The sequence below is a fragment of the Schistocerca americana genome, chromosome 6, assembly GCF_021461395.2.
Source record: "Schistocerca americana isolate TAMUIC-IGC-003095 chromosome 6, iqSchAmer2.1, whole genome shotgun sequence".
NCBI classification, from domain to species: Eukaryota; Metazoa; Arthropoda; class Insecta; order Orthoptera; family Acrididae; genus Schistocerca; species Schistocerca americana.
Window position 1 is genome coordinate 227,747,658 of NC_060124.1, and position 14,265 is coordinate 227,761,922.

Below are 14,265 nucleotides of genomic sequence, written 5' to 3' on the forward strand. Positions count from 1 at the left end.
TCTTTCTTCCCCCACATTGGACAGCTTCTGCTGTTAATTTAACAGTAAATTTTACCCTGTAATGGAGAAATAACTTTGTTAGCCAATGTAAGTATCCAAGTTACACAGTATTTTGGCATCTTAGCAAGATACCATTGTTAGGTACTTCAAATCACTGATGTGCTGTTTGCTGCCAACTGTGTACCCTCATTTCATTAACCACAGTTTTCTGGCCCATTTTTCACAAGAAACGATACCCAGCAGCCACAGGAGTTATACAGCTTCTGGTAACATGGTAGCCAAATTAAGCAACGGCAGTCAGTTCTGATAACAATACCATTTCCCACATGCTGGATCTATTACTTGCATTTCACATTATGCATTCTTTTGATTTGCCTCTCGTTCCATTACTAGTATTATACTGTCCTTAAAAAGGATAAGTCAGTGAAGCAAATAATTTATTAACAACAGTAGTTTATTTTCAAAAAAATATAACAAAAACAAAACAGTCATTTCTCCTTCATGAGAGTGGAAGCACAACAAAATGATGCCTCTGAGAATTAGTGATCAAAGGCACAGTGGTGAGTGTAAGCCATTGACTGAGATCATGGTGGGTGCTGCCGCCTGAAAGGAAATATCAAATAATTAGCATTTATAGTGACAATATTCACCTTATTATCAAACACACGGCAAGCAAATAACAAAGCGGCCCATTAGGTACAATTAAAAACCAAACATTTAAAAACTACAATAACAAAAAAATTACAGAAAATTAATAACTTGTGTTACAAACACAAACATTACCTTACTGGACATTAACTGAACACAGGCAGGATGGAGGAGATTTATATACACAAAAAGAATTATTGCTTTGGAACTTAAGCCACACTTGTATGAAAGCAGAGCAAACAGACAATACTCCAGAAGGTGACTTAACAGTAATTGCATAGCGCAGGCATGAGAGTCAGTCAAAGTAGTTATTTCACTAGCATGAATGATTGGACATCATGCAGCAAGAAGCGGGATTGGTGGAGGAGTAGAAGAACATGCAATAAAGCAGAAATGGCGTGGTATGAAGTAAAATGAAGTGTCAGGGTAAAATGCAATCCAATCCAGTGCAGTCCACAATAACACGTGCCAACTTTTTTCAGAAAAGTTAACATATTTCTTATTTGCGTAATGGCCTTAAGATTACACACAATTATTTTGAATAATTATGAAATGAGTAACATGCACTTGATGAAATATTTTGTATTTTCTGTTAAATATATTTTGATTCTTACCTTGTGAGTCCATGGAGCACAAATAACTCAGAACATCCATAAACGTCAAGATAAATTCTTTAACTGCTCAAAATAACTACAGACACTGAGTCAATTTCTTTGTACTAAGTTGCAAAAGATGGATCTACTAAGAACTGAGGAACATCCCTTAGTTACATTTTTGTGAGAATTATGGAAACCAATCATAGTAGGCCGTAATATCAAATCCACATGAGTACACCATGCAGCTGTTAGCATCAGTAAGGTGATAATCTCGATACGTTGCTTTATAAAGAAGAAATATGGATGGGCTGCTCACCAACTTGCACTGAAGTGATGAGTCAATGTCTTCTGCCTTCTCAACTAAATGTACTATGAGTATGACAAAGATTGATCAACTTAATGTAATTAATGTGTGTGACTATACCATTACTGACTGGAAACTTGATGGCTCTGCAAGCACACGATCAGTGTGTGAGCTGCTCATGTTGGTCCCATGCCCTGAGATTGAGAAATATGCAGGCCTCAGCTGAATTTCCTGTGACCATAGCTCTGCTTACTTTATTTACAATACACATGTCTTACCAAACTCAAAAGAATACTGAGAGAGTGGAGTGAGGAATCAAGCAGTGCATGCAGGCAAGAGGAGTTTCCAGCACGAGGTAAAGTTTGAATAATTAGGTAATAACATGGGCCTTAGATACTCAGTTGCTGCTATTTTTAATTTAGGGCCATTAAATTTCAGAATTCCAGAACTTGAAGATAGGTTAGCAAAACTGAGAGAAGAGATATATAAAATCAAAAAGAATATAGTGAGGTTAACAGAAGTGTGGCAAAAAAGTGAGGACTAACCAGAATTAAATTCAAGACAAACGTCACACTACAGAGGAAAATGATATGAATTGGGACTGATTGCTACTTGTCATATAGAAGTGATATCAAACAACAGTCAAGCACATTTAAAAGTACACTTTTAGTTATCAGACAAAGTCCTTAATCAGAACAAGAAAAACACATACACACACACACACACACACACACACACACACACACACACAAACACACACACACACAAACACACACACACACATATATATATATATATATATAAAACAAAGATGATGTGACTTACCAAATGAAAGTGCTGGCAGGTCGACACACACACAAACAAACACAAACATACACACAAAATTCAAGCATTCGCAACAAACTGTTGCCTCATCAGGAAAGAAGGAAGGAGGAAGGAGAGGGAAAGACGAAAGGATGTGGGTTTTAAGGGAGAGGGTAAGGAGTCATTCCAATCCCGGGAGCGGAAAGACTTACCTTAGGGGGAAAAAAGGACGGGTATACACTCGCACACACACACACATATCCATCCACACATATACAGACACAAGCAGACAAGTCTTTAAATATGTCTGCTTGTGTCTGTATATGTGTGGATAGATATGTGTGTGTGTGTGTGCGCGAGTGTATACCCGTCCTTTTTTCCCCCTAAGGTAAGTCTTTCCGCTCCCGGGATTGGAATGACTCCTTACCCTCTCCCTTAAAACCCACATCCTTTCGTCTTTCCCTCTCCTTCCCTCTTTCCTGATGAGGCAACAATTTGTTGCAAAAGCTTGAATTTGATGTGTATGTTTGTGTTTGTTTGTGTGTCTATCGACCTGCCAGCACTTTCGTTCGGTAAGTCACATCATCTGCGTTTTTAGATATATTTTTCCCACGTGGAATGTTTCTCTCTATTACATTCATATATATATATATATATATATATATATATATATATATATATATATATATAAAAATACAAAGATGAAGTGACTTACCAAATGAAAGTGCTGGCAGGTCGACAGACACACAAACAAACACAAACATACACACAAAATTCAAGCTTTCGCAACAAACTGTTGCCTCATCAGGAAAGAGGGAAGGAGAGGGAAAGACGCTTATATGGGGAGAGATAAGGGTGAACTAGAAAATAACTGGAGATCTGGTATGAAAAAAGGCGAAAAAGTGTTGGTTAAGTTGATCCTGTGGTGAACTTGGGTTGGTAGACAGCGATGTGCATGAAGGTTAGGTGGTTGTGTTGCCGCTAAAACACGTTAAAGGACGGAGAAATTCGGGAAAATTTCGAAAAAAACGTGTAAATGTATTAAAAGGAGTGGTGTTGTGGTGAAATATTACGAAAATGGGGCTAACAATTGTAAATAATGACGTTAAAACCTGTGGGGAGCGGCTAAAAATGATCAGTGATGTGCGAAAAACGGAAGTGGAAATAAAGCAAAAGTTATTAGAACTAGCCGAAATGGTTGTTTAATACGTGAAAGCAGCTGTTATGTGGATTTTATAGCAGCGGTATGGTTGAAAGCGCAACAATATATATATATATATATATATATATATATATATATATATATATATATATATATTGTTATGGTTTGGAAGTGGGTTACGTATTATAGAGTATATATAGGCGGGATAAAATTGTATTACGGTAAAAGGGGAAGGTGAATACAAAGTGAGACTACTGGTAAAAACAGAAAGAGAAAATAGAGAGAAAATAAGACGACAGGAAAGATTTCGAGATGCAACAGCGACAATAACAAACGTAATTGTTGGGTTCAAATTAATGATATGGTTATAATAGAGGGAAACATTCCACGTAGGAAATATATATCTAAAAACAAAGATGATGTGACTTACCAAATGAAAGTGCTGGCAGGTCGACAGACACACAAACAAACACAAACATACACACAAAATTCAAGCTTTCGCAACAAACTGTTGCCTCATCAGGAAAGAGGGAAGGAGAGGGAAAGATACGTGATTTAAATACGGGTATACGCTCGCGCGCACACACACACACAATCCATCCACACATATACAGACACAAGCAGACGTATTTAAATACGTCTGCTTGTGTCTGTATATGTGTGGATGGATGTGTGTGTGTGTGTGTGTGTGTGTGTGTGTGTGTGTGTGTGTGTGTGTGCGAGTGTATACCCGTCCTTTTTTCCTTTTTTCCCCCCTAAGGTAAGTCTTTCCGCTCCCGGGATTGGAATGACTCCTTACCCTCCCCCTTAAAACCCACATCCTTTCGTCTTTCCCTCTGCTTCCCTCTTTCCTCATGAGGCAACAGTTTGTTGCGAAAGCTTGAATTTTGTGTGTATCTTTGTGTTTGTTTGTGTGTCTGTCGACCTGCCAGCACTTTCATTTGGTAAGTCACATCATCTTTGTTTTTAGATATATTTTTCCTACGTGGAATGTTTCCCTTTATTATATATATATATATATATATATATATATATATATATATATATATATATATATATATATAAGAAAAGGTAGAAAATTAAGGTGTGCTTCTTACTCTAAACAAGGCAACTTATAAAAAAATATTACCAAAATTGAAGAAATTTTAGAGAAACATTTTTTTTAAAAAATACCAGTGAAAGTATTCTACAGAAATCATCCAAGTCTATGTCCACACAACATGCTCACATTCTGATGAAGCAGCAAAAGACCTCTATGAAGAGTTACAGAAGCTTATAAAAGATAGCAAAGCCCTTTACATGATAATGATGGAAGATTGTAATGTGAAAGTAGAACTAAAAGTGGGAAGAAAATTCAAATATAATATCTGAAATTACAGTAGCCACACACTAGTAGAAATTGTCAAAAATAATAACACAGTTGTCCTCAACACCATTTTTGTGAGACAAAACAAATATAAGTTGATCTGGCAACAACTCAATCAAACTAAAAATGAAACTGAACATTTTTTATCAAACAATAAAGAAATTGTAGATAATGTAATAGCAATACAATACTTTAGAATACAAAGTGACCTTAGACTTAAAAAATGCTGAGTAAAGATAGATACAAAGATAGCAAGAAGTCAGAAATGTAGATTATGGTAATTTATTTGAGAATAAGGGGCATAGCACATTAAATTAAGCAACCAGTTCAGCATCTTAAAATATAAAGACACACACAAGGGAAGAAATTATTCAACAAAGGCACTTAAGCAGACAGATGGTGCAAGTATGAACAGAGCAAAGGAAAAGAAAATACCAGATGAAATGAAACAGCTATTACACAGATGGCAAGAATTACAAGCAAACAATAATGAATTTTAAAATAAAAAAAAATAAAAAAAAAATAAAAAAAATAAAAAAAAAAACTGTCTATAAATGTCCTGAGGAGCATTTTTCTCTAAGAGCATTTGAGAAAGTACTATGGACATATAAAAAGAGAAACAACTTAGAACCGTAAGAGTATGAGAAGAAATTACAGAAAGTTACCACAGATGAACATCACATTACACCAGTGAAAATGTCACAGTAACTAACAAGAGAGACAAAATTGTACAAAAAAGTAACAATTTCTTTACATGTTTCTATACTTCAAAAGACAAATCAGAGAAAAAGAGAGAGTATGTTGAAAATAATGATATCCTGCAGGTATTGCCAGATGAGATGAATAAAGCCATTTGAGGTGTGAAAAAGGAACTGTACCAGAAAATGACAGTGCTTGAACAGATCAGTTCAATGCTGTAGCCAAAAGTATACAAAAGGAACTTACTAGCTGTTTACAGAATGTTGGCAGAGGTAAACAATTTGCCAACACTGAAATAATACAATAATCATTGTATTTTATAAGAAAGGAGTCAAAAACTACAGACATATCAACCTGCTCTCTACAACATACAATATATTTACTTAAATTATTCCCAAGTGCAAAGAAAAAAACACTTTATTTTAATCAGGCAAAGGAATAAGCTGGCTTTAGAAGTGAATACAGCACATGGGGCCAATTTCAAATCACAGATGAAACTATAAAATGGAGCAACAAGCAGAATTACCGCTTTCACTGAAATTCATAGCTTTTGAGATAGCCTTTGACTTGGTTTCAGTGAAATCTGTATTAACAGCCCTAGAGAAACAAGGCATTGCTTCAACCTATGTGGTCATATTGAAGAATATATACACTGAGATGACAAAAGCCATATGCAAATATACATATGGCAATAGTATCACTTACAGAAGATATCAAAGGGCAGTTCACTGTTGGAAGTGTCATCTGCACTCAGGTGATTCAAGCGAAAAGTTTCCGATGTGATTATGTCCACATGCTGGAAATTAACAGACTTTGAACATGGAAGAGTAGTTGAAACTAGGTGCATGGAACACTCCATTTTGGAACTCATTAGGGAATTCATTATTCTGAGGCACACAGTGTCAAGAATGTGCCAAGAATAACAAATTTCAGGCATATTTCACCAGCATGGACAATGCAGTGGCTGTCAGCCTTTGCTTAACATCTGAGAGCAGCAGCATTTACGTCGAGTTGGCAGTACTAGGAGACGAGCAACACTGCATGAAATAACTGCAGATCAACATGGGATCCACGACTAATGTAAATGTTCGGACAGTGCGGCGAAATCAGTCATTATTCGACTATTGCAGCGGGTGACTGACGTGAGTGTCTTTGCTAACAGTACGACATCGCCTGCAACACCTCTACTGGGCTCATGACCATACCGACTGGACCCTACACTGGAAAATGGTAGCCTGGTCAGATGAATCCCTGTTTCAGTTGGTAAGAGCTGACAGTAGGGTCCGAGTGTGGTGCAGACCCCAAAGCCTTGGACCCAGGTTATCAACAATGCACTGTGCAAGCTGGTGGTGGCTCCATAATGGTGGGACTGTGTTTAGATGGAATGGACTCAATCCTCTGGTCCAACTCAACCGATCATTGACTGGAAATGCTTATGTTCGGCTACATGGAGACCATTTACAGCCTTCCACAGACTTCATGTTCCCAAACAACAATGGAACTCTTATGGATGGCAATGTGCCATGTCATCAAGAAACAATTCTCTGCAATAGGTTTGAAGAACATTCTGAACAATTTGAGCAAACAATTTGGCCACTCAGATCACCTGACATCAATCCCATCAAACATTTATCAGGCATAACTGACAGGTCAATTCGTTCACAAAATACTGCAGTAACAACACTTTTGCAATTTTGGATGGCTATATAGGCAGCATGGCTCAGTATTGCTGCGGCGGACTTCCAATGACTTGTTGAGTCCATCCCATGTTGAGTTGCTGCAATATGCCAAGCAACAGGAGGTTTCACATGATATTACAAGTTATCCCATGACTTTTGTCACCTCAATGTATGTCAGTGCTGCAGATTCCATTACACATCATCAGGATACCTCGAATAAAACTTTTCCAGGCATGAGACCGTGTCGTCAAGTTGTTGCATAGACCAATTTTTTGGTCTGTGATGCGAAGTTGCATATTATAGGTCCTCTATTTACTACTGAATAGTAAACAAAGTGCCACAATGACGACCACATGTAATTGTGGGCTAAATATCTATGTATAAAACAACTTGAAGACTTCGTCAGTTTAGTTTTATTGAAGACAGTAACGTTAGCAGAGCCTACACACATTAGGATAGTGATAAATTTGGTACTGAAAGTTGAAGTCAGATAAGGAAAGTCCATAGATCAAAATTATTCTAAGCTGTTCTACAGGAAGTTTTCACATCCTGTACATTCACGGAGCACACCTGACCCACCTCAATGCTTTTAACAATATTGTAATGTTTGCATCCAAGAAATGGAGGAACTTAAAAGAGCGAGCTTTAAAGTGAGCTTGAAAATTACTTGCAGTAAGATGAGACTAATGTGTAATCATTATAACTGAAATAAACCAGTGCAAATTAACAATGCAGTCACAAAATTATTTGATGAGCTTTTCCTGTAGATCTTTTGGAAACTGTTACTGGATGGACATCAAAAAACTGAAGAAGAAAAAGGTGTGGTGCGCTTTTGGTAAATTAAATAGGAATTTCAAAATTAAGATTCCTATGTATCTGCAAAGTTTACAGTCAATATGTATTACTGGTTTTGAAGACTGGAAGTGAAAATTTAAATGTGAAAAGTATTCAGTAACTGAGTTTTGTTCAGTGACCAATCGAAAAATGTATTACCAGCAGTGATAGGAAAACAAACAAATCAATCAGAGAACAGAATGAAGTGGAACACGTAATTCAATGTGATAAAAATGACATGGAAGTGGGGCAGGATAAGCAGCCAGGTGAATGCATGGTAACACAACAACTACATTCTTTGATGGAATCATAAAAGGGGGGAATACTTAAGCCAATAACCTAATAGAAGGAAGGCAACAGAAAACACGCAGGAGCGATATTAATGCCTGTAGCTTAATACAGTCATGCATGTAAAAGTCTAGAGAAAGCCTTTATCCATCACTGCATGTCAAACTCTGGATGGTTATGGTGATAATATTGAATGGAATATCTAATGCAGTACAATAAAATTCAATGCAGCTCTCTTTCATGGGTAAATAATTGAAGTATTGTATCTGAATTATTTGAATCTACTGCTATGCACGAAAGTTTATTTGACAGCTGTGTGCATCACTCCAAATCTTCAGATATCACAACAATTGTAATGAATAATGGTACAAAATCAATATATCTGACTTTAAAAGCATTTTCAACATGAAATGTAGTTACTTAATTTGGTGTAAGTTATAAAGCAAATACTGTTCTAGAATCTCATACAGATTCAGAACAGGCAAAAACAAATAAGGAACTAAGAACAGCAAAAAATAATGAAAATATTACTAAATAAAAATAATAAGTTGATGCAAATTATGTCTTTGGAGCCTAAAAACGAAAAGTGTATGTATGAGAAATGTTTGCCTTGATCCATAGGGGAAATCTGTGTGAAATTCTTAATAAGAAGCTCATGTCCACTGGTTGCAGGTAGCATCCTGCTATCTTGACTATTTGTAATACTGTATAGAACTATATATGAAATGTCCTGTGTGTAACATTCAATATTACATTGCTCTACCTGAGCACTGTACATATTTTTAAGCTTCCTAGCCATGATGTCTATAAGGAAATTAAGATGTCATTGCTCACACCTAACCCTCTCTTTGACAGGAGTCCTCCAGAGGTCATCCAGTGTGTGAGGAGGATTTTTGAAATGAGACCCTGCATGTTTCACTGTTTCCAAGAATGCTCAATGAGGTTCATATCAGAACATAATGCAGATCTTTCCATTTTGTTGATTCCTACTTCCTAGTGGAAGGTATTTACAGGACGATCAACTTGTGCCTTATCATATAGAAGGACGAACCCCTCACCAAAATGTTAACTGTAAGGCCAGACAATAGTCTCGAGGATCTTGTCCTGATACTACAAAGCTCTCAAATTACCATCAATCGTGGTGAGAGGCATCCAGAATTTGTACATGAGATCAGCTCAAAATGTGATTGCCTCATCTACCAGCAGAACACATAGAACTACATGTCAGAGGCATTAATAAATATCTGGTCGTCTCCACACTCTTCTATAATCATCATCAAGACAGACGACTACTGTAATTGTTGGTTATTCCACTCTAGGTTTTCCTTTACTGACCTCCCTCATGCACTCAAGTACTGTAGGGTTTTGTACTGTTGTCTGTTGTTTGTGTGGATGCCTAGAGGCCAAACTGATCATTTGGAGTTGGTTGCAGACTGTATGGTTTGAAACAGCCCTGCTAATTACCTTCAAATCCCCAGTCCTGTTAAATTACTGTCATGGTATTTATGAGCTATAATTAGTAGTCATAAGCTGACCTCAGGTGACCACTCCAAGTCACACCTTTAAAATTTGTGTCACAAAAGCAGATGAATCTTCAAATGAAACTGCTGTATCGTACCTCATTTTGGAGTGCAAGTTACATGTTGACAAACCTTCTTGCCATAAAGTGACAATATAAGCACATTCTAAGCTCGAATCAACCCATCGAAGCATCTTGACAGAATGAGGAATGTACACAAGCTGCACTGCCCCATTAACGACTGGAGATGCAGTACATTCTACTGAACTGTACTCTGAATGTAGATCTACTTTTATCTCCTGAATTCCCATGCTGCAACAAATAAATCCTTCAAGTAACAATCCAGGAGCTACTGTGTTAATGACTAGGACATGCCTCTCATGGATATTAGAGTGGAGAGTACTTATAACATCTGCCACCAACAATGGAAGATGAATATTTGGCAATCCCTGCCACTCATGCTGGTGTAATGCCAGTACAATTATTAAACAATGTTGCCGGAAGATGTTGGACAAAAGCCAGCAGTCAACATATCAAGAAGTGTGCATAAAAGCTTCAACAAATTTCTATTATTCATTAAGAAAACTACTTACAGCTTACACGAGGAAATGAATTAATTACTATGGAATTTAATTCTAATGTGTGAAATAACGCCGCTAACATTTTTTCAATAAAAAAGAGAGCCTACTTGCTAAAATATTATCACGCTATATCTGATGGGAAATGCATCACATCTTCCAGGTGGCTATAATTAAACTTTCCCTGTTTAACACATTATAACATGAAAATTAATTACCGTACAAATGCCAAACTTGGTAGCATAACGTCAAGGACATGGGGAAGAGAAATATTGTAGAACCAATTCAGTTGAAACACTTTTCATGTGCTGTTACAATACATCATACCATTACATACCAGTACTAGAGATGGGCAAACTCGTTCATCCTCGGGAACTAGTTCACTGGTGATCGCTCTTTTTTGGGAACTGTTCATTTTTACTTGTTCACCGTTCATTAGTGCATGGTATATGGTTCTTATGAAAAACTGAAAATTAGTAGCATAGGTGACTTAAGAAGGAAGGCGCCAAGAGGGGGCACTCGCATCCGCCCTGGAGTACAGAGTTTTTATTCATAACAGAATTCTCACACAATTGTAATTTCCGTGATTCTGCAAAACTTCTTGTTTAGCCAACTGTAATGTTATGTGGCTGACAGCAGTGAAATAATATAAGGAGGAGCATGAAAAACTGGCCTCGAGTACTGACTGCTCGCCAATTACGCACGATTTGTTGACCGCTATGAGCAGAATAGATAAACATGTAATAATTAGGCAGTGAAGAAATAAGAAATAAGCTAATGCAAACAACAACTTTGAAACAATAGATGACGATTGGTAGGCGACAACGAGCAGTCTAGTACTTGGGACCGATTTTTTGTGCGCCACCCTGTACCACTGAAATAATATTGTAGAAGTTATCATATTCTCTTTTCAAAATGTGACGCCATGCACCCTATTATGGAATGCAGACGTCATTCGGTTGTAAGTCGGTCTGCCTTCCATAACAATCAACATACTCTTTTATCTTGGATCAAATAAAGATGGAAAATGGCCACTTGTGTGTGCCGTGCCGACTTTCTTTGCATGTGTAATAAAAAAAATCTTGCCTTTTTACAAGTATTTCTTCTGCTGTTTATCGAAATACTGAAGTAAGCTGATATGCTATTTTGTTACCATGTAATTTTATGTAATTTACGTAATTATAAAATACCTTTTAATTAGCGGTCATGGACGCTGAATAGAATACGAAAAGAACCAGAAGTTCTGAGTTAAAAAATGGTTTGAAACTTATCTAGAATGGGCATGCGCAGCAAACAAAATGAAAAACAATTTGATACTGAACTAACTAGGAGCAGTCAGCAGTGGAACTGCGACAAGTGGCCACGCGAAGGAGGACGAGTCCGGTCAAGGGAGACTGAGACCACCGGGAACGGGACAGAGGCTGGAACGAGACCAGCTGATGTGCCGTTGTGGGAACGAGACTGACCGTTTCCCGTTCCCGGGAACTATAAGTAGAAAGCCACGACCCAGACCAGCGGGAGCGGGACCGACGCTGGAAAAGACCGACCATTTCCTGTTCCCGGGAACTATAAGTAGAAAACTGGGACCAAAGTGAACTATGAAAGACCGTTCCTTAGAATTTGTCCATCGCTCATTCTGTTCATGTTGATGAACCGTTCCTTTGGACCTGTTAGTTTGTGAATGACCCATCTCTTACCAGTACCATTACTGCTACAAAAGGGGCTCAATATGGTGCCCATCAGTGTCCAGGGGAGTCTGAAAGTGCAGGACTGCATTCTGCACAGCAGAAGGAAGCATGTCTGTAGTGTGATGGCTACTTCTCTTCATAGGCTACACTTCAGATCAGCACATGTGTGAATGCTCTCCTCAGTAAACCCTGTCGTTCAGGTAGCCCCACAACCAGAAATCACAGGGAGTGAAATCAGGTGATCACACCGGCCAAGCATTTGGAAATGATCGGCTGATAATTTAATCATTTCAAAATGTGTTTCAGAGAAGCAGGTGAAATTCACTAGCGATGTACAGTGGGACCCCATCTTGCATGAAAATGCTTGCGTTCAATGCACCTCTCGCCTGTAGGAAGGGTATGACGTGCCGACGAAGCATATCACAGTAACACTGGCCAGTCACACTGCATGTCTTTGGTACTTGAGCACCAATCTGTTAAAAAAAGAATGTAGATGTGAAGCCACACCACATGGTGACACATTCACCATTCAGAGGAACTTCATGTACAGTGACTGGAGGGGGGCCCAGCCCTCGTCAACTTCATTCCTTGCGAGAAATTGGAGAGCGAAGTCAACGTGTCATTCTGCATCCTGTGGTGCAAGCCGCTGTACAATATGGATCTTGTTGGCATACTATTTGAGAATAGTTCAAAGCATCTTCTGTACAATGGACCATGGGATGTTCAACTGTCGTGACACAGCACGCGCACTGCCTGACAATCGCGAATTGCACGTGGCGCTGTCTGCCTAACAACAGCGATTTCATGTAACACCTTTGGTACAGCTGGTCGTCGGCCTCTTCCCGGAGCAACGTCCAGTTCTCCAGTTGATTTGAACTTTTCATTATGCTCCACACAACATGTGGAGAAAGAGATTCCTTCAGTAATCCTTTCAGTCAGAGATATTCTTGAAGTGCAAGCTGCAGCATTACTTATTTTTATAATACAGCATTACCAACAACGCCCAGCTCCTTTTGTCCATGCTTATGTTGACACATCAACAAGTGCACTGCAACTGGTCAGGTGTGTGAGACTGTGAATCATGATGACTGATCACGGCACCTGGTGGCCATAGGTGGAACCGGACAGTGGTGCAGTGATGCATAGAAATCATGCACCCCATACTCTGGACATTAATGCCACCAAATTTGATACTTGTACTGTAATTAGTTTCCATGTTATAACATGTTAAATAGGGAAACTTTGACTATAACCATCCAGTCATCATTGTCAGTGGTTGTTTCCGGATGTTCAGCCTGGAGGTTTAAAGCAAAGGATGATCTGAAACAAGTTCCCTCCATTCTCAGTCTCCATGAATGTAGTTTTGTGTGTGTGAATGGGACAGGCAGAGAAAGGGAGAGGGAGGATGCAAATGGGTTGGGGTTGGTGGGTGGGATTTGGGGGGGGGGGGGGGGGGGGGAGGAGGAGGAATTACGCTGTTTCCTTAATGTGTTTTTCCTTCCTATCCTTCCTTTTCCTCCTGAAGAAATATCCAAAGTTTTATAGGCACCACTGTCTTTTATGCTTTTATGTTTGCTATCAGTCCAATTATAGATTTTTGCTATCAGTCCAATTATAGATTTTCCATCTGTGTGTGGCTTAATCTCATACATTGTTATTGCATTGGATTTTTACTTTTTTTTATACATAGCTTAGGAGCTGTACTGTCACAGAACAGGAGAACGAAAATGTAATTTTCTCCACATCCATTTGTATCTTTTAATAATTGCACTAAAATTATGCTAAAGAGTGAAAAAAATAAATAATATTTGGATCAAGACTGAAACTGGAGACTGCTCCATAAAGAATTCAGACATTTTACTTATTGTACAATCCTCAGGTGCAATGGTATGCAAAAAAGGAAGCTGACTAATAGGATGTTGAAGCTAAGGTGATCTTCTGGTTCAGAAGAGGAATAGGGAGGAAAAAAACTAATGAGAAGAAGTGGCAATGAAAAAGAGTTAAATTAATACAGTGACCTGGTTAAATAAAGACAGTGAAGAGCATAAGAACACATGAATAATAAGGAAAAGAAAGGAGGCAATGAGGGCTAGTTAATGT

The 14,265-nt window shown here is 38.2% G+C and overlaps 1 protein-coding gene across 4 annotated transcripts in view; it reads right to left on the minus strand.

Moving 5' to 3' along the window:
* Positions 1-436: 436 nt before the first annotated feature.
* Positions 437-14,265, minus strand: part of LOC124619453 (serine/threonine-protein phosphatase PP2A 65 kDa regulatory subunit-like) — a 282,427-nt gene continuing 268,598 nt past the window's right edge. For all 4 annotated transcript variants that reach the window (XM_047145848.1, XM_047145845.1, XM_047145846.1 and 1 more), the window contains one exon: positions 437-603. In XM_047145848.1, the coding sequence (XP_047001804.1) occupies positions 585-603 (19 nt within the window). In that variant the 3' untranslated portion in view covers positions 437-584. The remainder of the gene's footprint in view (positions 604-14,265) is intronic.